The sequence below is a fragment of the Apodemus sylvaticus genome, chromosome 10, assembly GCF_947179515.1.
Source record: "Apodemus sylvaticus chromosome 10, mApoSyl1.1, whole genome shotgun sequence".
In the NCBI taxonomy this organism is placed as follows: domain Eukaryota; kingdom Metazoa; phylum Chordata; class Mammalia; order Rodentia; family Muridae; genus Apodemus; species Apodemus sylvaticus.
The window spans coordinates 40,635,195-40,655,996 of record NC_067481.1 but is presented as its reverse complement, the minus strand read 5'-3'; the positions used below and the strand labels follow the sequence as shown (position 1 = coordinate 40,655,996).

At 42.8% G+C, this 20,802-nt stretch overlaps 2 protein-coding genes across 4 annotated transcripts in view; both read left to right on the top strand.

The window, feature by feature from the left end:
* Positions 1–8,120, top strand: part of Slfn12 (schlafen family member 12) — a 31,106-nt gene extending 22,986 nt beyond the window's left edge. Inside the window, exons 5-7 of the mRNA XM_052194471.1 lie at positions 2,868–3,034; positions 4,174–5,195; positions 7,463–8,120. Of these exons, the coding sequence (XP_052050431.1) occupies positions 2,868–3,034; positions 4,174–5,195; positions 7,463–8,037 (1,764 nt within the window). The 3' untranslated portion in view covers positions 8,038–8,120. The remainder of the gene's footprint in view (positions 1–2,867; positions 3,035–4,173; positions 5,196–7,462) is intronic.
* LOC127693540 (ribonuclease SLFN12-like) overlaps positions 1–20,802 on the top strand; it is a 200,824-nt gene that overhangs the window by 39,922 nt on the left and 140,100 nt on the right. The gene's annotated exons all lie outside the window — the stretch shown is intronic.

Here is a 20,802-nt window from a genome sequence, read left to right as displayed (position 1 = left end):
CAACTACAGATGGACTAAAGGGATTTCAGATCCTACAGTTGGGGTGTTGATAGGTAAGAAGGCCCATCTCCTGATCTGTTGAAAAATCCACAGCTGCATAGAGTCTAGCGGGACCTTTCAACTAGATTTACAAAGGGCCAAGAGGCATTTGACAAAAATTTTAATGTCACTAACCATGGAGAAGATACAAGAAGCCCAGTTAAATATGACTCAGTCTTATCATAATGATTAGTTTACTACTAAATGTTTCAATTATTTCATTGGTGTGGATGTCTTTTCTGCATGTATGAATGTGCACTGTGTGTGTGCCTGGTGCTCACAGAGATAGATAAGAGGGTGACCAATCACCTGGAACTGGAGTTGCAGACCCTGTGAGCTATCATGTGCGTGTTGGGAATTGTATCTGCATCCTCCAGACAGCCAGTGCTCATTACTACTGAGCTATATCTTCAATATCATGACCGTGTGTTTTTAAGACTCATCTTATTTCCTGTGCATGAGTGTAGTTTGCGACTTTTGCAAGAGTAGCAGGTGCTCTTCACCATGGCACCATCTCTCCAACTCCTGCTCCTAAAAACTGGTATCAAAAAGATGAACGATGCCTGAAGTCACAGATGTGGCATAACTGGATCACTGCACAACAGGGGTGGAAGAGGATGAATTAGAGTGGATGTTTTGGAAACCATAGTGGCTCCTCAATAAGTGAGAAACACTACTAGATATGTCCAAGGATAATGACATCATTATGCCAGAGAGACAGCCAGAGTCCCTGGCTGTTGCTGCATTTTGGAAAAACTCAAAGTATGAAATCAGCCTAAGATACACAGATGGATAAGGGATACAGAAGATGTAGTACATGCACACTGAACACTCATGGACACTTGGAAGGAAGGAGAGAGAGTTGTTTGTGAACACATGGATGAACCTGAATGACATTATTTTAAGTAGGTAAGCAGGCACAGAAGACAGGCACACCCTGTAAGAAGTCATATATATATATGGAATGTAAAGAACCTGATTTGATATGAGTAGATGTTAGGATGGCAGTGAGCAGGAAGTGGGGCTTGCTTGTTGGGAGCTGTTACTGAAGGGCTATACAATGTGTGCCATCTAAGAGAAGCCTTGGTAGAACGGAGTGCGTACAGCAAACAGGGTGTTCTCCTATTGAAAGCTACCAAGTTAGACTCACATTTGTGTGCTGAGGGCAGAACCAGGAGTCAGCGACATGCTGGCCAGGGCTCTGCTTGTGAACTCTCTTTGTTCCTCTGCTTACTTGATATTTGGAGAACAAGTTTTGCTAAATTGCTCAAGCTGACGTGGAACTCACTCCATTCCAGGCTGGCTTTGAACTTGTGATCTTTTTTGCCTCAGGTAGTTCCTGGGTAGCTGGGATGCATTACCAGACCTAGCTGCAGAAGAGGATGTTTTGTGTTCTTTACAGAAATATACCAACTTGTATCATTTTTGTATAAAGCAACGCATATGTCAATTAACTTAATTTAATCATCCCGTGATATGTACATATTTCATAGGTGCATTCTGCACTCTGAGTGCACAGCATTTCTGTTAGTAAAAAGAGAACGAAAGAAAAAAGTAGAAAGCAGAGGGGAGGAGAGCAGAGGAGAAGGTAGACAGACAGACAAAGGCTGCTTAGATAAGTCAGCAATTCAGAAGCTGGCTGAGCTTCTATGTGACCTGGATGGATTCTATTTCTAGCATCCAAAGGGCAGCTCACAACCATTTTTAACTTGAAATCAGATATCTTAAAGTCATCTTCTGGACTCTAAAGGCACCGGGCATACAGGTAGTTCACAAACATACAGAAAGGATAAACACTCATACAAATAAAAAATTTTAAGTACAACAATACAACACAACAACCTTAAATGTGTTCATAGAGTTAAAATTTTACATTGCATAAAAGAGTCCTAAGTGTATCTACCTGCATAACACTGACACACAGAGTGACTCATGCAAACTTCGTTCCAGGAAAGCAGTGAGTTCAATGCAGGTTACCGCACAGCAGTGGACAGACACTGCGTTTATTTGATATTAACCAAGTCTATGAAATTCTCCCACATGTATCAAGGCCCTGTTTTAGATGGCTGTCTTTGGTCTCATTTTGTGTATTAGTGCCCTCTAGTGTCACAACAGCAAGGAAGTTGTAGATTAAAAACACCAAAGTCAGAAAGTTAGACTGTGAGAAAGATGATTCGTTAGTGATTTTTTTCCATTTGTGTGAGCCTCTTTCCTATTAATTGAGATTAGTTTTACAGAATACACCTTTCACTGTAACCTAAGAAAAAGGATATCCTTTGTTCATGGGAACCCCCTTTATTCTCTCTTCCCCTCCCACTCCAGTTCCTCTTCCCACATACATTAATACCTCAAACACATTGTCTGTTAATACATTTTAAAATACCACATATGTTAATACCTTTGAAAAGGTGTATTCTGCATCTGAGGGTAAACACACATGATTCATCTTTCTGAATCATGTCACATACTATAATCCTCAGCTCCACCCTCTTTTCTGCAGTGATGGATTCCGTTTTGCCTTATGGCTCAGTAAACCCTCAGTAAGCGCTGAGAATGTAGGGAGCTAAATTCTGCACATGCCATTCAATATCGCAGAAAGGAACCAAATAGGATGTATAAGATCACACTAATTGAATTGAAAAGAAATATTCAGTAAGTGTCAATAGCAGAATTGCTAGGTAGAAAATAGAATCAGTAAAGTTAAAGACCAATGAAACCCTGAAGCTCACGGAGCATAAAGTTGAGCATAACTCAAGAGAACACACCCCACGCAAAACTGTATGGAGCATTGTCATGAAGACTAACACCCTCATTGTTTCTGTCCCCAGAATCTGATGTCAGAAAGAGTTGAAAAGTTATCTGAAGGAGAGATGGCTGGAAGCACCCCACAGTTGGTGAAAGATGTGGATCCACCGACATTCACAGAGCCCTCTTTTCAACTCAAGGGTCCAGGGGGCATTCATCAAAAAAGACAGCATGCCAAGCCAGGAAGAAGGTAGGATTCACGGTCTGTAACCTGGTTGCTTTTGTCAGAGTGGGAAGAACTGGAAAGCAGCATCAGGACGGGCAGAAGAAATGGAGAACATGCTAGGACTTCGAGAGTGTTCCTGAACAGAGCTCAAATATGACTTCATGAGATTCGGGGAAAGGTCCCAAGAGAATGAAAAGAGAACATGAGGATTCTAGAGCATAGAGCCACGCCAGGAGGAAGCTGGAGAATGGAGAACTGAGAACATCCAGGATAAGCAGGAGAGGGGCTGGGCTGGGCTTCCTGGGGAATGCTTTTCTGACAAATGCAAAGCCCTGACTGTCACCCCAACTTCCACAAAAGAAGAAGGGGGAGAGGATGGTACCATAGAACAGAATCAGATGAAATGAACCAAGCCAGCCGCAGAATGACAAATCTCCTACATTTCCTCTCAGCTGTGGTTCCTAGAGTGTGTATATTAACCATCTGAGAAACACTGTGTGCGCGCGTGTGTGTGTGTGTGTGTGTGTGTGTGTGTGTCTGAAATTATCTAAGGGAGCATAGAGGGCAGATGGGATGGTGACAGCAAATAAGATAGCCAGAAGAACATACTCAGTGTACAGCATACTTTTAAGTAAACTGTCTTTCTGTAGGGCCGCAGTGTTGGCTCACAGTGTAAGGAAGCTTGTTGCTCCTATAAAGGAACAGGCCCCAAGTCCCAGCACTTACATCAGGATCCACAATCACCCATATCTCCAGCCTCAAAGCATCCAACATCTTTTCTGACCTCCAGTGGCATCAGGCATCTCAGTAATACATGGACATATATGCACACAAAACACTCATACACATAAAACACAAAATACATTAGGATAAAAATATTTTAAAGTTCCTTACACAACACAGTGACATGTAGGATGTGTATACACAATGAAGATTCTTATTTAAAAATAGAAGAGGATCCTATACAGTCATGAACTCAAATCAGAAACTTTAGTGAGTGTCCATTATTGTAGTCAGATCAAAATTGCCCCAACACTCCGGAAACAAAGATCACATCTGACCTTCTCACTTGATCATGCACAGCAGCTCAATTGGTTGTGTTTTCTGGTACTGCTGGCTCTAACTACTCAGGTCCTTCTGTAATGGCTCTGTCTGTCTTGCAGGAAAGGAAGCAGAGAGAGTGACTGCAGCATCACTGTTGATCAGGACACGGACTATGCTGAACAGGTTCTGTCTGTAGGAAAAATCACACTTGGAGAGAAGAATAGGAATTCAATGAAAGATAGTCAACAAAAAAGAAGAGAGGCCAAAAATATCTTACAGTCTGTGTGTGCCCTGCTCAATTCTGGAGGGGGTGTGGTCAAGGCTCACATTAAAAATGAAAACTACAGCTTCACCAGAGATGGAATAGGACGGGATTTGGAAGATTCCTTGCTTGGGGTCCTGCAACTTCCTCATAAATATCTAGATGTCATGCAGCACAAAGACTACTTTTTCACTTTTGTGAAACCATGGAAGCCGAATCACAAAGGGCCAGGGATCACCACCTTGAAAACCAACTTGTACCAGAGAAGCATCTCATCCTCAGATGAACTGACATCAGCTGCTGCACTGCAGTTCCTCAGATCCAGACCAAGCTCACCTGGGGAAAACGTCCATAATGAACTGCTAAATGAATGTCTTGCCTTATTTAGCAGAGACTGGCTTGCCTATGAAGAGACATTCTGTTTCACTAAATCCATACATGCTGAAGTAAAATTGACTCCCAAGGAAAAGATTTTTCCTAAAAAAGAGATTTTAGAGATTCTCCCTCAAACTGTTTCTGCATTTGCAAACACTGATGGGGGATATTTGTTCATAGGTTTGGATGGTAAAACCCAGAAAATTATTGGTTTTAAAGCAGAGGAGAGCGATCTCGTGCTTCTAGAAAGTGAAATTGAAAAGTGCATAAGACAGCTGCCTGTCACTCACTTCTGTGAGAAGAAGGAGAACATAAAGTACACATGCAAATTCATTGAAGTGCACAAATCCGGAGCCATGTGTTCATATGTGTGTGCGCTCAGAGTGGAGAGATTCTGCTGTGCAGTGTTTGCTGCAGAGCCCGAATCCTGGCATGTGGAAGACAGCTGTGTGAAGAGGTTTACCACAGAGGAATGGGTGAAGCGCCAGATGGATCCCAGAGCAGGTTGATGAACAGAGATTAATAATAAGTTTAATTAATAAGTTTATTAATAATGGGTTTATTAATATTAAATAATAATAATTTAATTAATAAGAAGCTACGGGGTTGGGAAATGCTTTCTGGGCTTGGGCACGCTGAAAACTCCTCACATATCGACAGCTAGTTTATTGATCTCTGGTTTCCTATGGAAAGTACATTCACTGCTTTCAATAATGCTGTGAGCTGCTTCCTTCGCAATGGCCAAGTCTGACACAGTCTGCCTCTCCAGTAGCTGGAACTGGAGCAGGAGCAGGGAGAAGCCAGGCCTCATAATACCCTTCAAGGGTCTTGTCACCTGCCACAGCAGGTTAAGCTGACATCCCTGCCAAGTTTCAGGTCAGGGGACAATGCTGCCCTTCTTTCTGCAGCAGAACAGTGAGAGTGTCGTCCTGTCCTAGCCTCAGGGCTCGCCCATTTCCATCAGAAAGTTGAGCAGTGCAGCCTTGAGTGGACAATGGCCTTCCTGGGCACTGATCTTCACACAGCTACACAGAGTTGCCCACCCAGCTCCTCTTGTCTCTCTCCAGACCATTGCTTGCTTGCTTGTCCCAGTCTCTCATACAGCAAGGCTTCTGTAGCCCACCCTATGCCCTAATCTCAGTTCTCTGGTTTCATTCTGGCTTTAGGACATGAAGACCTCATGTGAACTCACACCAGAACATTACAGTCTCTGAAAATGCAAACTTCTCAGACTCTTTACAAACTACTTCCTGAGCAGTCTTCCTGCCCTCTAGATTCAACTATTTTTAACATAAACCAAACCTGCTGACATGTCTTAGTTGGGAGAATGCTTGTCTAGCATGCAAGAAACTGGCTACAATCCCCTGTGCTGCATAAAACCCAAAAACAAGGCATGGTTGTGCCCTTGTGATGCTAAACCTTTGGAAGCAGATGGAGGTGGATCAGACATTCATAGTCATCCTTGGCTACTTAGTGACTTTGTGGCCAGCCTGGGCTATGTGAGACCCTATCTCAATTTTCAGAAACAAATAAACACAAAGTAAAATGTAATCATCATTAGATGGCTAATGCATCCACCTACTCTTAGCATCCTTTCACCAGCTATGTTTTATTGAGGGTAGTACAATGCAGTTCAGTATCATCAGAGTCTAATTTGGTCATTTCTTGTTGACCTTATAATCTGACTCCATTTTCTATTAAAAAGCAGAGCTTTCAATTGATACTTTTAATGTGCTTTGTAAGAGTTATTGGATTTCAGGGGGAAAAAAGAAAAAGAAAAAAAAGAGTTATTGGATTTCTGGGAAATTTAAAATTAACTTGTCTTCTCAGGTTTTTCCAAGCAAAATAAATGCACTCTTCAATCAAGCAGCCCGTCACAAGGTCCTCGTAGCTGCTTTCCATATGATGACCCTGATGCTCCCCAACACAGTGCTCCCCTTCCATGTACTTTCACCCTGGCTGATTAGGTCGGGTGCTGTGACCAGGTTCCAGCCTCCTTGCTCAACAGGGCTCTGTGCTGAAAGGTGTCTCCAGGCTTCCTCCTGCACTGGGAGTGTTACTTGATTTCAGGTCACTCGAGTATCTTAGTATACACACACACACACACACACACACACATACACACAGAGGATAGTACCTGGCAACATGTGACATTCTCAGATAGGGAAACAAACAAAAGAAATGTCCTCTGTAATTCTGGCCTGCCAGGTAGAAGGTGAGAGTGTCCCTTCAAATTCCTTTACTCTCTTCTCTATAAGACTTTGAAGAAGTATGTGCTACCTTATGGCTAGAACTGCCAGTTTCTGCTCAACAGGGAAGCCTAGTCCCCCTTGTAGTCCTCTCTGAGGCAGCCTCTCCCCATACCTGGAGCCCTGGGAATGTGCTCTGCTCCCTCCTTTGCTCTGGGGACCCTCCCCATTTCGCCATGTTTTTTGCCTGTTTCATCACCTGACTTTTCTCTCCTCAGCTTTAGTCTGCCCTTTGCTTTCCTGACTCTTCTCATCCATGGAGTTCCCCCAAGCAAGCCTCTGATGCGCATGTCATGGAAAAGGCAGGACTGTGGGAGGTCATCTGCTTCCATGGTCCTTCTTTGGCAGTTTGAGTTTCTAAGTCCCCCTTGCACCTGCCTCCCTCCAGTTCTTGAATCAGTGTTTGGTATCTTGTGTGTTGGGATGCAAAGTGTGGGATTTACAAACTGCTGGGTGAGGTATCACACGCGACATTCCTGGCATTTTACTTTTATAATCTGTTATGTTTCTTTTCTTGTCTAGTGATATCTGGAAAGGTGATACGCTCTCCAGAAGCCCTCTGCATGAAACCTTTCTTACCACATGAAGGCTATGAGCAGTTCCTCCTGACAGAGTTGCACTCGCTTCCTAAAGGAACACTGGTCATCTCTAAGAGCTGGGCTTTGGATCTGGGCTTGCAAGAGAAGCAGGGAGTCATCTGTGATGTGCTTCACGGTTCCCAGGACAGTCTCCTGACGCTGCACGGCTTTGTCCCGGGAGAAGAGGACCTGGAAGTCAACAGCGCTCTTCTGAGGAAACTAGGGGCCGAGTTAAAGGGCTATTATAAACAAATTGCCCTAACCTTAAAGCAGACGTTGGTAAACCAGGGTGGTTACACTGGGAAAATAGGTATCGGGATAAAGATAACATACGTGGGTCATAAGGCCGTGTGTCTTTATGATTCTAGCTCGGAAATACGTTACCCACGCAAATATTATCTGACAACCAAGACAGTAAAGGACTTAGAAAAAGCTCTTGCTGAAATCTTAGGAGGTCATGAGTCTCTACAGCTTACACAGGAAAAAATTGTAGCGAACTTTCTATCTCTGCGTTTTTAAAGGCATGCAATTATGTAGTTTACTTTTCGAGAAATGTATTACCTCATATTCGAGCCTGGCTTGACGTAAAAAAATGGAGTATCGCACAATGATATTTTAAAGTATGTAAGTGATAATGTTCTCCAATTCTATAAAAATACAGAAAATGTGACTTTGAGCTTCAAAGGAATGGAAACCAAATTCTGGAAAAGGGATTGGCCATTGAAGATGTCAATGGCAAATTATAGCATTAATAATGTGTCCCTGAGCCATGCATGTGACCCATGCCTTTGATTCCCGCACCTGGAGGGAGGCAGGGCCTCCTGGTCTATGTGAAGTTCCAGGGCAGCCAGAGTTATGCAGAGAGAGCCTCTCTAAAAACTTATCAATTACCTAATTAATTATTAATACATATCTCTCCTTATCTGTATAACCACTCTTTGCTGAGGAAATGCATGGTGCCTTTAATTTATGGGAGACACTCTTCCTAGAGAAGTCAGTAAAGAAAATGTTCAAATAGGTGATATGATACACCTTTTTGTCATGGTGTTGCTATCCAGCCTTGTGTTTTATTGCTGTTAAATACCTGATTTGTATGTGACAACCTGAGAAAAGACTTTTCACATGTCCAAAATCATAGTCACAAAGGTCAGAGTATGCGGAGATTAAATGCTGAGTGCATTTATTTTATAAATTTTATGTGTATATGTATATGTATATGTATATGTATATGTATATGTAATATGTATATGTATATGTATATGTATATGTATATGTATATGTATATGTATATGTATATGTATATATATGTATATGTATATATAAGCATATGTATATGTATACGTATATGTATATATATGGATATGGATATGATATATATATATCATATGTATATCGTATATTATAAACAAGAGATTGCCAGAAAGGTCAAAGAGATATGGAAACCGAGTACCATGATTTTCTATGAGGAGAGTACATTCTGTCTTAAAGGAGAGCATTGTATCTCTTGGATGTACGACAGTCCACAGGACTTAGGCCATGTTAGCAGTCTCTATGTGGCTATAGATGGCATCTATTTTTCTGTTTGTACGGTCATTTCCTATGAAGTATTAATAATAGGATTTCAAAATGTTGATATTGTTTGTTTAGGGTTTGGTGTGTTGTATTTTTCACATTCATATCATCGTGTTGTTTGTGCTGTAGATAACACCTGTAAGGTATTTACAGTATCAACAGTGTGAGTATTATGCGTTAATTGAGATGTTGGTATATCCTTCATAAAGGAAGAAATGTCTTTATTGTACATCTACATTTGTGAAGGATAAAAATACTCAACATTTGGCCCTTAGCGGCTATTGTATACACAGTGGTGACCTGTTGTGACTTTTGATGGAGCTCATCAAAAGACTGGTTGCCCTTCATGAGAGTTCTGATGATGTGGGTTCTGAGATGGGTGCTCACAGATGCCAGTCGTCTTCAGCCATGTTCGGTTATGATATATGTCTTTATCAATATGATTTATTTTAAAAAATATACTTCAATTTTCATCAACTCTGTTCTCAGATAAGTGTCTTTATAAATATAATTCTTTTGCTTGTATCTTTCTTCAAAGAAGCTTCATTGCTCAATCTGGGAAATTTCATTGCTCAATCTGGGAAATTATACTTAAGAAAATTTGGATGTCAAACAAATGTTCTGCAATTTTAATAAGTTTCTAAAATAAATGATCTTTACAAAACATCATCAAATTCTCTTAAAGAATTCTTGTTTTTTCAACATAATATTTCCAGGCTTTGGGGTTTTAGATGTTTTGATGACTTGGGATTGTGGTTTTCAGAATTATGGCTTAGACCTCTGACACCTTAACAAGTAAGAAGACACATTATCATAGCTGCCTGAGGACATCCTGTCACTGGGAACAGTAGCTGAACTAGAGGACACCCTAAAAGTCTGCCTCCACACAACAGCCACTGGGGCTGAGACACATTAGAAACACGTGTAGGTGGAGGTGACATCAGTGTGAAGTCATGAGAATATCTGGGTACATCATGGATGACCTAGGAAAGTTGTTGCACTTTCAAGGCTGTGGGAACTCAGGGGAGGGTCATTGGCAGAGAGTTTCACAAAAGCAACAGCTGTCTGCTTGATGACAGCCTCTTGGGGTGACAGGTCAGGAGCTAAATTAACATGGGAACATCAGAAGGAGGAACCCAAGTAAAGGATGACTGTGACAGTGTGGGGCAGGGACGTGGACCGGGAATGGGCAACAGAGTCCTGTGATGGCATGCTTGGCTGGAGGGTCAGGTGTTCAGGTCAAGTGGACAAACCTCAGGGAAAGGCTGATGTGGGAGACAGTGAGGTGATGGCTCAGTGGACGGAGGCATCTGCCTCCCTGCCTGAGGAGCTCCAGCCCCAGGGATCTCAGTGCAGGAAAGAGAGAAAATATCTCAAGGGAGTTGTCTTCTGACCTCCACATAGTGTTGTAGGCCATGACCTCCCAGCCCACAGCTACACACAGACTCACTTACGCACTGCTAATGTTCTCTAATGCTACACTTCAGGGACTGAAGCAAGCGCTCAGCAGTAAAGAGCACTGGCTGCGCTGGCAGAGAACCAGGCTTGGATTCCCAGCGCTCACGTGGCTGCTCACAACCAATGTTAAGTCAAGTTTCAGGCATCCATGACACTCTTCTGTCCACAGAGAGCCTGAGGCATGCATGTGGGTCATTTACATACACGCAGGCAAGCCCTCATACATAACAACATCTAAGTAAGTAAGTAGACATGGTTTTGGTCTTGTTAGTATATTTGTTGAGCTGGAGAGATGGCTCAGTGTTTAATATCACTGATTGTTCTTCCAGAGGTCCTGAGTTCAATTCCCAGCAAACACATGTTGGTTCACAGACATCTGTAATGGGATCCCATACCCTCTTCTGGAGTGTCTGAAGACAGCGACAGTGTACTCATATTAGTGAAATAAGTAAATCTTAAATATATTTGTCTAATTTTGATTTAATTTTGGATTTATCTTCCTAACCCAACATTTATTTTTAAAAAGAAAAAATTCCATTTTAAGGTGAAGTTAAAGTAGTATCTCCATATAACTGGTACATAACATATTACATGGTCTTAGAACCAACTTCTCCTAAAAGAAACAGTGGGGTTATGATTGTGGTTAGATTTCTAGTGATGATGAAATTGTAAAGTGAACTGTTGCGACCATGATGCTCCGTACTTAGAATGAGAGGCAACAAGAAAATTGCATACCCTTGCATCTGCTGACACCATTGAGCCACAGGCCCCTGCCAACAAATGAAATGATACAAGAGACTGCCTTATCTCACAGTCAGGATTGCAACCAGTCACGTGTTGCTTATGTCCCCGAATAGGATCAAGCAGCATTATTTAAATTTACGCAAGTATAAGCTTTTAACCAGTCAACCTACTACCAGTTTTCCCTTAATTCCTTGTTATAGATATTATAGATTTTTAACCATATCTAATAACTTGTAAGTCAATAATCCTTTTAGTTTTTGACCCTAGAGTTTAAAAACATGCCTATGTGAGCCATAACCCATTTTTCAGAACCAGCAATAAATTAGAACATTATAAAACAATGAATATGATCCACATTTAAACGCCATTTGAATTCCTATTATATTAAATCCGGTGTCCAGGAAAACCACAGGTTAATTCTGAGCACAGGTAACAGGCAGAAGGAATAAGAAAAAAGCATTTATTCATGCATTCACGACCAGTCATGAACCAGTATGCAATGGCCATGTGCTTTCCATGACATAAGACCCCCATCAAAACATACAGACAGAAATCACAGAGTCATCCACACTTTGGAGAGGAGCTGGTTCTGGCCTGATGCAGTGGTGGGACAAGGCAGTTTGGCAGGACCTGGCTTCCGTCTGGGACCCCAGGCTTTACACAGCTCTCCATGGAGTCCCAAGCTTTACTTGTGAATTCTTTATGCCACCCCACACCCTTACCCATGCTCAGTGTTCTAAGATGTGAAGTTTTTACCAATGCAGTTTTCCTGCTCTCAAGAAGCAGCTGGAGGTGAGGCTAGGTGCCACCTGGAGCCTTGGGTGCAGCTGTGCCTTACAGCCCTGAGTCAGAACATAGAAACATCAAATAGATACATAAGAGAGGAGGACGACATGGAACAACTGGACTTCTCTCCTTCAGAGGTCCATCAGTCCTTCCTATGTCATCTGATTTCATAGCCTTCTGAGTCCTAACACACAAATGTAGATCAGATATTGACTTAGGACACAAAATAAAGATGTAACAGAGACGACTATAACAATTGAATGGGTGTCGCATAGAGGCTTCACCAGTCTGAGTAGGAGAATTTAATGGACAGGAGTCTGCTTCAGGGGCATCCTTGCATAATCCCCGAGTGCCAGGCATTCTGGGGAGATCTCAGTTTCGGTGCGCAGTTAGGCACTGGAACACTGATGACTCTGCCAGGTCCTTGGCCACTCTGACTTCTGCCTCCCAGCATCACCAGAGTGTGTCTGCAGGGTTTCCATATGTTTATCCTGGGTGTTGATAAAAAACAACAACAACAACAACAAAAAAAAAAAAAAAAAAGAACTCAAACATTTCCAGCCGAATTTAAAGCAAGCATTTACTAAGTATTAAATACTGGTCACGACTGCTGAGAGGAGGTCACAGGCTTACTGTATGGCATCTTCTCAGTGGAGAGAAGACAAAAAGTCATGCCTTGATTTCATCCCCTGGCCAGTGCTAACTAATCATCTGGCACCAAAGCTGAAAGTGAAGCCCTTATATTTGTGTTGGGGGTACATTTTGTATACAGTCAATTATTGAGGGATAAACCAGCAGCGACCTAAGTACTAGACAGAGGGCTGACTATGAGCTGGACCTTGGTATTCTTATTTTTGTGGTCCATCGGAGGTCTTATACTTTGTAAATATTCGTCCTTCCTCGCTTGTCTTTTGGCTGTAATAAAGAGCTGATGGTCAGGAAGTGGAGTGTAGAACTTCCGGGTAGGGACTCCGGAAGAAGAAAGTAAGGGCGCCAAAATTGCCTGGGGATTCAGAACAGGAGCAGAGAGGTAGAGCTGGCCACACCGTGGAAGGGAATGCTAGGGCTAATCAGGATGAACTAGAAAGCTGGCTGGGAATCTGCCCAGCTATAGGTGTAAGCTTTAAAATACTCAAAAGCCTGTGTCATCGTTTGTATCACTGGTGGGTGGCAAAGTCCCGCTGTGTAACTGAAATCACACGGGGGCCTTTTTAAGTGGAAGAAACTGCTCAGTATGGGAGGAACAACGCCCAGGTGTCCCCGAGAGCAAGAGAAGCGAAACACAAAGAATAACCATGAGGCCTGAGCAACGTCTCGGATGTATGTGAACTTTACCACATCCTTCCCGCGACCGCTCCTGTACTTAGTCACCATCCCAGGAGGCCGTCCAAAAAGGTAAGCATGTGCTTTTTTAGTCTCTGCCTAAAAGCTCACACGAGTTCCTGCTGTATCTCCTGGCTGGCCCTCCCTCTCTCCACATCCACGTGAACTTTAAAATCCAACCTGAAGTTTTTAAAACTCCAGTGAAGCCAGGGTTACAGAAATAGCCTGTCTCGAAAAACAAAGAAACAAACATACAAAGAAACAAAACCTCCAGCGAAATTATGTTAGCCTATATATGAGAGATAAAAATAGGAAACTTAATATTAAAAGCCCTGTATAAAATGCACTCTTTACTGCTTTGAGTTTGGTCAAGAATTTTTATGGCTAATTGTATGTTAATTTGTGTCTCCAAAACTATTTGTGCAAGAACATCTGCCCAAGAACATCTGCAAGAAAGTAGCTTCTAGGACTCTGCCTCCAATTGGTAAAGAAAGATGCTGGCAGCCAGTGGCTGGGCAGAGCAAATAGAGGCAGGACTTTTAGGACCCCACCCGCACCCACCACCAGAAGAGAGAGGAAAGGAGAAGAGATCTGTCCTGCCTGAAGAGGTGGAGAAGGGGAGACACCACGCCTGAGAAGGTGCGGGACAGAGAGCATAGCCACCATGTAGGAGACAGGGGAGAGCAGCCCGAGAGGGCCACCCGACTGTGTCCAGGGCAGCCATGGTGGAATGTAGGATTTCGTATGTAAAGACAGGAATTAAGAGGGGGAGGTGGGTTAGCCACGTGGAGGTTGGGAAGTGGCTCAGCCACTGAGCTGATTAAGGTATATCAAAATATAAAGCCTGTGTGTGTTTCATTTTGGAACCCAGAACATAGGGGGGCGATAGGGTGGATCATGCCACTGCTGGGGATTATTTAATTTTTTATTGCTATGAGGTGTGGCCTCCCTAATTAAAACCTATTTTTGTTTCTTCTTAAAATGTCACATTTCTGGGACAAGGGAAGGACTTTAAGTGGTCAGAGGACAGATTCCTGTACATCTGTGTTCACTGTGGCACTAGAGATTCACAGAAGCACAGAACTGGGTGGGCACTGTCATCCATCCACAGAGGAAGGGACAAAGAAACGCAGACAGTGGGGTTTCACCTGCAGTACTGAGAGTGAAATGACATGTTTGGGCCAAGTGACTGAGATGCAATTAGTGAGAAGAGCAGGATGTGAGGTGACACATATGAAGCACTCTCTCTAATTTGTAAGATCTACATGAATATATCTGGAAGGAAGAAGGGAGCTGAAGGGAGGAGGAGAAGAACTGTGAGGAGGAGAGAAGGGAGAATGGGGGAAGGGAGAGTAGGCAGGAACATGCAGATGGAGAAGGGAGGGAGGGGATATTGAAGAATGTCTGTACTGAAGGCTCTTCTTGCTGGGGGGGGGGGAGGGGGGTTCCCTCTCCTGGTTCCAGAAGGAGAAAGGACTTGATTGATACTCTTGCATCTGCAGGTTTTTACTTAACTTTAACTGAAATACTGGCAAAGTGGCAAACACTGGGATGGTGTATATTGCCACTGTCTAGTAACTTCCTTATGGTCCACTTGGATTCCACAGTTGAGAACTGCCCCTCTTCACTGAGGACAGTTGCCTGAGACAAATGAGTGATAGAAACTTGGTCCATATACTTAATGGAACTTTTTTCAGATGCAGACATACACACGCACACACAAAATTATAGAAATAGAAAATATTTTACCCCAGGATCAGAAAGACAAACAGCATGTCTCTCTCACACACATAGTATAGCCTCCAACTGCTGCACTATATTAAGTCAAAAGAGTCCATGAGAATTGGGGCAAAGGCTTCAAGGGGTTGGGGGAGTGGAGGGTGAGAAACAACGTTATGTTTTAAGTATTAACTCTGTGCCAAAGAGGTCTGTGAGACAAAACTGGCTTTAATCTGTAAGCCCCTCACCCAAGGACAGATACTTCCTGAAAAGCTGGAGGTTATTGTTTGTGGGACAAAATTAGCCACAGGTTTTCATGTTCCTAAACAAGTTTGTTTGACCCAGCTGCACCAGATGTGCTTGATCACATAAAGGCTGAAGATTTGTAGGCAGAAATATGTTGTGATGAATGCTTACAGGATTGGATTTAGGCAGGAGGTATAAAGGCAGGAAGTAAGTATACAAGCATGCCCCTTCCTGGACCAAGGGGGGAGGTACAAAGGCAGGAAGTAAGTCAAGATACGTGCTTGCCTCTAATTGGACCTGATGGGAAACCCAGTGGCCTTATGGGTTTGCCCTAGTATGACTCGGCAAACTATACCCATGCCGCCATTTTCTGAGAACCCCGGAGTGTTTCTGGGCTGAATCCTTCCAAGCTGAAAGAAAGAAAGAAAGAAAACTTGACTGTCCCTGGTTTTCGGCATCACGTGGATGAGAAAAAGAAATAAAAAGCAAGGAAGACGACAGGTTCAGGTATGGAGGAAGAGAAAGCTTGTGGATAAAAGGGAGACATAGTCACAGGTAGAATCATCTTGGAGAGTCCAGAATGAACTTGTCCCTAACCTTTCGAGGAGATGGAGGAGAGGGAGGGAGGAGAGAGAGGTGCCAGGTACTGCAGCCAGGGTTGGCATTTTGTCTAGGCTCCACCCCACAGTTACCTGGCAACAGCCAGGTGTACCTGACTCACTGTAAAAGGGCTGCTTGCCCCTCCTCACTCTCTTGCTCTCTTTTCCTCTTGCCCTTGCTCCCTCCCTCTTCCCCTCTCTCCCCATTCTTCCCACTCTCTCTCCACATGCTCACAGCAGGCCTCTACTCTCTGTCTGCCTTTCTCTGTCCCAACTCCCTCCCCAGACCCTAAATAAAGTGTATTCTACACATTGGCATGGTGGGTACCTTAGGGGGAACGGACCCTTCAACAGGCCTGCAGAGACACCCCTTCCCCTACACTTACTCTTCCTCCACCAAATGTATCCCTGCCTTCTTCTCTTTCTTTTTATAAACCACAATAGGCAGGGGGCCCAAAGGAGAAACAAAAGGGTCTGATAACCAGAATGGTTGAGTTATGTATGGATGTGCAATTGGGGAAAGGCAGCCCAGCCCTGAGCTGGAGAATTCAGTGTAGGGAGCAGAGTATGCCTTCCAGGAGGGCCCTGTAACTGGTAGGGACTGAAGGATGCAGGGAGAACCTAGCAGCTCATGTCTGGTTTGATATGATTACTAGGCACTTGATCCATTTGTCCCAGGTTTGAGACCTAACACTGGCCAGTATTTAATTAAAGCTTGCTTCCATTTTGACTCAAGACTTGTGGAACTGATCTTTCTCTTGTAATTCTCAGGTTGAACAGGGAAGATAATTGAACCTGTGTGGTATATGGGTGAAAATGTATACTCAGATGTTTGGTTCCATGCAGGAGGAACAACACAACAACCTTAGAACTCATGGAATGTGCACCACTGGTTAGCACAACCACATTAGATGCAGAACCCCAAGATCTGCCTGTCCTGAGAACTTCATGTGTTGTGGAGTTTTGCTCTGCTCATTTGTCTTCAAGGTCACCACATTCCTCATAATCCATGAGTTGTATGAAAACTCCAAAGATGCTTCCAGCCCCTCACTGGACAGTACCGACAAGAATAGTGAGTGATCTTTCTCAAGCCTTGCTGTTGGAACAGATTACTGATTCAACACTACTCTCAGAAAGGACTGTAGATTGTTAGTAATGTCTACCACCCTTAGAAAGAATTTGGAAATGTAGATTGTAGTAAAGTTAGGCTAAGATACTTTTGCTAGTGGCTTTGATGTAGAAAATCTTAGGGAACAATTTGAAGTTCAGAAATGCACACTCTTAAGAGTTGAGCTAGAACCTTTTTGATGCCAGGGAACAATGGCAGCCCAGCTACCTCTGCCTGGTGTGGATATTGCCTCTTTGCCTGAAGCTGGGCTGGTGATCAAGGTGATGACTAATATCTTAAACCCATTTTTACCCTTGGTTCCTGACAGGATTTAATTGAAAATTGTTAATAAGTAGATGTGCACCCTGGGGATTTCCAGTAATAATGAGTTTTTTTATATGAAGGTTTAAATTTGTAATATTTTAAGATTTTTTTATAAGATTAAGGTGAATAATAAAATAATTGCAGTGTGTCAATAAGAGATGCTGTCTGAGGAAATTACCTTGCTTACTACACATTGGCAGTATAACTAGTTAGTTAGTTATGAATATATATGGGTTCTTGAGAATAATTTGTCTTTGTTTTGTTTATCCATGATACATAAAACATTTGATCATGTGAGGGTATTGGGAAACATGTTTTTTCTTATGTATACTCATTGTAATCATTCACCTAAAGAAAAATAGAGTATAACCATATTGTGATGTTTGTACTACTGGAAAGATTTTCCTGGGATATGCAAGCTGTGTGAGGAAAAAATAAAGTTGTTGGAGGTTGCTCATTGGAACCTTGTACCTTGTACCAAAGACGTGTATATATGTATATATGTATGAATGTACATATGTATGTACATATGGATGTATGTGTGTAAGTATGTTATGAAAGTGTGAATTTTGGACTTTGCTTCATCCATTGTGTATGTATGTGTGCATGTATGTATGTTTGTGTATGTATGTATGCATGCTTGCATGTATGTATGTGTTCCTTCATCCTTTTAAACAGCTCCAGAGAAATTCTTGATGACTCCAGAGTCTTACACTGGCCTCAGAAGTTTTCATGGGCCCCAGGGCATATTTTGTGGTTCTAGAGAATCAAGCTTGGTTCTCTCAGAGAAAAATTTGGTGAGTGATTAGTCTATGCCAACTCTATGCCTCACCTCAGTTTACCCTGGACATGAGAACTGGGCTTTGACACCCAATGAAGAGCATAAGAGGCAGGGAGATGTGGAGGGAGTCATGAGATAAGGAGATGTGTGCAGCAACAAGTACAGCTAAATAGGTATAAAAATTCCTAAGACCTGTCATCTTGTAAGCCAGGTTAGAATGATGAATTAATAAACCAAGACTCCTCTTACCAGACTAAACTATGAAATTCAAAGTAAACGAGTATTACACTTTGAATGCCAATTCCAGCAAACCCTACATTCTGAATCTCCCATGCAGGCACAGTGCTCAAGTTATTGTAAGGAAAGAATTTTATTTCATAGGTGTCATCTGGAGGACTGAGAAACACAGCCCAGTTGACAAAATGATTGCCCTGTACACAGCAGGACCTGAATTTCGTACCCCAAATCCACATGAAATGCCATGATTACAGTCTGAGTGCTGGGTGGGTGGAGACAGGAGGACCCTGGGGCTCACTGTCTAGCCAGCTTAGCCTGAATGGTGAGCTGCAGGCCAAAGAAAGACCCTATTAATGAACAACTCCTGGCATTGTTCTCTGGTCTCCAGGAGAACAGACACACAGGTACACAAGCACCTGCGCATATATGTGCACCCCCATCAACACACATACATAAACACTAAATGTCATCTTAAACTGTAAAGATGTGCATTAAAGATTGCAATTAAATGTGTCAAAGGAGAACATATGTTTTCCAGATAAACATCAAATACGTTCAACCCATCTTTGCCGAGCTTACAAACTCATGGCTCTTTGAAAGTCTAATTTTAATGTATGGGTATGAATTGTGTCGTGTGTGTGTGTGTGTGTGTGTGTGTGTGTGTGTGTGTGTGTACAAGAGCACATGAATGGAAGTATATGTGGATGCTAAAGGAAGTTGTCACTGCCCTTGAAACAATAGTCTCAGAATTGTGAACTGTGTGACCAAGGTTCTGTCAATGTTGTCTCGGACTTGGAGTAAAGGGAGGCCTGAGTATCCTGAGTAGAGTGTGAATGAAATTGGATATTTTGGAAAAAATGGTGCTACCACAGTGAGACATTACTCCAGAGAGACAAGCTGCATGTATTTAGTGTTGCAGAATTTTTAATAAAATTAAAATACGAAACCAGCCTAAGACTACACAGACAGAAGATGGAAATAGATGTAGTACACACACAGACACAAACACACACACACACACACACATACACACACACACACACACGAGAGAGAGAGAGAGAGAGAGAGAGAGAGAGAGAGAGAGAGAGAGAGAGAGAGAGAGAAAGAGAGAAAGAGAGAGAGAGAGAAGGGACTGATATGGAGTCTTAAAGAGAAGTCATTTGTGAACACATATATAGGTCTGCGTCCACCCCTCCATTGGCCACAACCTCTTGGGGAGGCAGACTGCTGGGAGTTTAACTGTGTTTATCCCAGGATACCGCTGGGGCATGAGCTGGGCTGTAAGGAAGCACCTAGACACCTCTCCAGGGTGGGAAAGCACTGTCTGAGATGTGGGAAAGCTGGAGCTGCTTCAGGTGTCCCCAAGCCTGTGACAAGGCTGGGGCCATGGGGTTCTCAGACTCTTGGACATCCAGGCACCACTGGGAGTCTCAGAAGAGCTAAGAATGGAGTCAGGGCTCACAGGCTGGGGACAGCATCTAGCCCATGGCCACGATATGGAGGGGTGCGGAGATAGGAAACCTGGCTTGTCCCAGCAGTGATTTTCCTTATCTTAGCAGATGCAAACTTGGTGGTGGATGTGACTGGGAGCACAGAGAGGCCTTCTATGCGAGAATTAAGCTGCCGCTCTCTAGTGGAAGAACCATTATAGTATGAAGTAATATACATATCAATTCACTTAATTTAGCCATCCCACAATGTGTACATATTTCATATATGTATTATGCAGTTTGGATATGTGGGTTAGCAATTCAGAACACTGGGTTCTCTTCTACCAGACCTGGAGTCTATTCCTAGCACACAAAGGACAGCTCACAACCATTTGTAACTCCAAGTCAGTTATGCTATTGTCATCTTCTGGCTTCCAAAGGCATCATACATGCCTACAAAGAAGTTAAGAACAACAACACACAGACCTCTGAAACATTTTCCAAGAGTTACAAATATCCAGTGTATAAAAGAGTCCAAAGTACCCACATAGGGACAGCTCTGAGAGCACCAGTGACTCATGGAAACTCAGTTCCTAGAGACAAAGAATTCCTGGATGGTCCCTCACAACAGTGGACCTACAAGGAAAGTTGCATTTATTTGATATTGGCCAAGTCACTGTAATGCTCCACCTTACCCTTCCAACTCTATACTCCCTACCCTGTGAGGTTGGGTCTATAGTTGTCATTGTAGCTGTGAGTGCCCCCTAGTGTTCAAACAGCAAAGACAACTACAGCTACCAAACCTCAAATAGAAAGTCAGAAGCAAAGTTGATGTGTTGTTGATGTTGATGTTTTTCAAATCCCATCAGCCTCTTTCATATTAAGTGGTATCATTGCACTGAATAAAGTGTTTTAATATGATATTATCATCTGTGGAATCTTTTGATCATGGGGCTC